Source organism: Merops nubicus, unplaced genomic scaffold (genome assembly GCF_000691845.1).
Source record: "Merops nubicus isolate BGI_N331 unplaced genomic scaffold, ASM69184v1 scaffold17407, whole genome shotgun sequence".
Taxonomy (NCBI): domain Eukaryota; kingdom Metazoa; phylum Chordata; class Aves; order Coraciiformes; family Meropidae; genus Merops; species Merops nubicus.
The window spans coordinates 1,239-4,147 of NW_008619753.1; the positions used below are offsets into that span (position 1 = coordinate 1,239).

At 60.6% G+C, this 2,909-nt stretch overlaps 1 protein-coding gene across 1 annotated transcript in view; it reads right to left on the minus strand.

The window, feature by feature from the left end:
- Window positions 1-1,609: 1,609 nt before the first annotated feature.
- EXOC3L1 (exocyst complex component 3-like 1) overlaps window positions 1,610-2,909 on the minus strand; it is a gene marked incomplete at its 5' end in the record, with an annotated part of 7,139 nt that continues 5,839 nt past the window's right edge. Inside the window, 3 exons of the mRNA XM_008943918.1 lie at window positions 1,610-1,796; window positions 2,201-2,325; window positions 2,685-2,840. Coding sequence (XP_008942166.1) covers window positions 1,610-1,796; window positions 2,201-2,325; window positions 2,685-2,840 — 468 coding nt within the window. The remainder of the gene's footprint in view (window positions 1,797-2,200; window positions 2,326-2,684; window positions 2,841-2,909) is intronic.

The window sequence follows — 2,909 nt, forward strand, 5'->3', positions numbered from 1 at the left end:
AATGCCCCGAGGGGGGAACCCCTCTGCTGGGAGCCCAGCAGGAGAGAGTTGGACTTGGGCAGCTGCAGAGGAGAAGGCTGCAGCTGGAGAGACCTTCTGGGGTCCTGTCAGTATCTGAAAGGGCCACAGGAAGGCTGGGGCAGGGCTGCTCACAGGGGCCTGTTGCAACGAGATAAGAGGCAATGGTTTTAAACTGGAGCAGGGTGGACTTTGATTAGATGTTAGGAGGAAGTTTTCTACTGTGAGGGTGGTGAGCCCCTGGCCCAGGTTGCCCAGAGGGGTGGTCGATGCCCCATCCCTGGAACCATTCCAGGTGAGGTTGGCCGGGGCTCTGAGCAACCTGCTCTAGTTGCAGATGTCCCTGCAGCGGGGTTGGACTTGACATTGAAAGGTCCCTTCCCACCCATACCAGTCTGTGATTCTATGGTTCCTCCCTGGATGCAAACAAGTACGTAGTGTCTCCATCATCCCCCATGCCCCTGGGTGCTGCTCCTGGGGTGGCACTGGGTGCAGGGAGCCATCCCTGGGGTGATGCTGAGCACAGGGATGGATCCCTCCCCTCTCTGTGCCACCCAGATACCCTAATCCCTGCGCTGACCCACTGGGCAGTAGAACCTGGACACTGGTGAGTGACTGCAGAGCTCAGGCCTTTATTTCTGGCAGTGGTACCACACCAGGAGCGGGACAGGGCGTGGAGGTTTCCCAGGTGCTGCAGCAGCTGGGCACAAGGGCGAGGCAGAGAGCCAGGCTCTGCTCCTCATCCTCACGTGGCACCTTGGTCCAAGGTGACCAAGGGCTGGACAGTAGCAGGGGACAGAGGATAAGCCGGTGCCCAGGGCAGTGCTGCCCATCCTGGAGGATCCTTGGGACAGGAGAATGCTCGACACAACCAGGCACAACCATGGGCTCCAAGAGGCTGGAGACTCTCCGACACTGCTCCTGTCTTGGATCAGCACTCAAGCAGAAGGGCTGGGGCAGGAGATAGGCAGGGCAGCAGGCACCCGGAGTTGTCCCTTCCTGCCAGCAGGGAGGGGGCTGATGGCACTACCTGAGGTGGTGAGACCTCCTTGTGACCTTCTCTATACAGGGCCAGGCTGGTGGAACAGCAACACCCGACCCCAGGGCTGAGACCTCCCATGCCTAAAACCCTTTTGCAAGCCTGGGTCTAGCAAAGCTCCAGTCTGCCTTGGAGCTGGGGTGGGAACAGACTCCATGGCCAGGACAGGCTGGCTCAGAGGACTGTGAGGAGAACCCAAATATCTCTGCAGCCCCACAGAGACGTCGAGTCAGCCCCATTGCAGTCTCCTGTCCTTTGTGGCTCCTCTTTCTCCTGCAGGTCACAGGCCAGACGTGAGCCACCCTCAATCCCTGCCCCAGCAGGCCAGCAAAACAGCCATGGGTTGAATTTCTCCTGTCCCAGGTCTCCAGGACTGATACTTGCCAGGGACAGCGAGGCAAGACCAGAGGAGGATGGCACGGATCCAGACCGTCCCTAACACAGGGCAAGGTGTTGGGCATCAGGGATGCCATGTGTCACCTCCATCCTCCCCAGGCACAGCCCCAGGGATGTCCTGCGTGGCGGGCAGGCCCGTGGGGACCAGCCGTGGCATTAGGCACACTTGCCCTTGCGAAGACAGAAGGGCAGCTCCGGCGCGGGGACCAGGATGGTGCTGAAGATGGGCCGGTAGCTCTCGGGCAGGACCTGGGGGTGCTGTGCCATCATCTCCAGCACCACGTGCCGCACCTCCTTGGAGACATCACCCCGGAGATCCAGCAAGGTGGAGATGTGCTCGTCGCTGGGCAGAGAGCGAGAGGTGAGTCTGGGCGTGCTGGCCGATGGCACCGTCCCACCAACCTCCCGTGATCCAGAGAAGCTCAGCTGAGGCTGGGGGAGAGCTGGTGCTTTGCACCAGCCAAGCTTTAACACTGGCTTGAAAATAACTTGGGAATTTGGTTCTGGTATTTCACAGGTTTCAGACAATTCTGCCATTTCCAATTTAGAGTTTTGTGATTTCTCACACTTTGTTTGGCCACTGAATACAGATGGGTGAGTGCTGCAGCAGAACTACTTTTCCCTTTACACCTTTGCCCCTGGGACTTTGCAAGAGCCCCTCAAATCTGGAGCACGGGAAAGGAAACCTCAAGGAGGAGGGGGAAAAGCTGAGCCTGTGTCCCAGAAGAGCTGAGCTGGGCTTCCTACCTGACATCGGGGTACTTAGAAGCAAAGCCCAGCACCTCCAGGCTGAGCATTGCTGGGTCCTTGAGGTAGATCAGCTCCTGCAGGGCAAACACGGCCTCCAGGCTCTGCTGGCTCTCGTCCAGACCCTGCGAGGGAGATTGGCCACAAGTGAGTCCAGCAGGAGGCCACCACAGGGGCTGGTGAGCTGCAGCTTGGTCCCCAGTGCCCACATGGGGATCTGACCATTTACAGCTGATGTGTCCCACCCATGGGGGCCAGCTGGCCCCAGGGTGCCCAATTTGTGTTAGGCAGGATGGATGGGCCCTGCAGACCCTAACCCAACCAGCTCCTCCCATCTTGGCCTCACACCTGCCCAGGTGTCCTGCTCACCAGCTGCTGTGCCCACCCGAGGGGTGCAGCGAGCTCCTGACACCACCCTCCCTGTGCGACGCTCCCCTCCCTCCCACGGCCCGGCCCCAGTTCCCCCGCCCCGGGCACCTCTCACCAGGCCACAGAAGAGGTCCCGGAGCTGGGTGGCATCCTGCAGCAGGCGGGCGCAGAGCTGGCCCCGCTCCTCCGGGCTCCTGCACACCATCCTCTTCTGCATCAGCGCCCGCACGTACTGGCTCGTCACCAGGAGCTCGCTCTCCATCAGCAGGAGCTGGGCAGGGGAGACCTGTCAGTTCTCCAGGGAAAGGCCACACCTAGCCATGGGGACAACCCGCTGGGG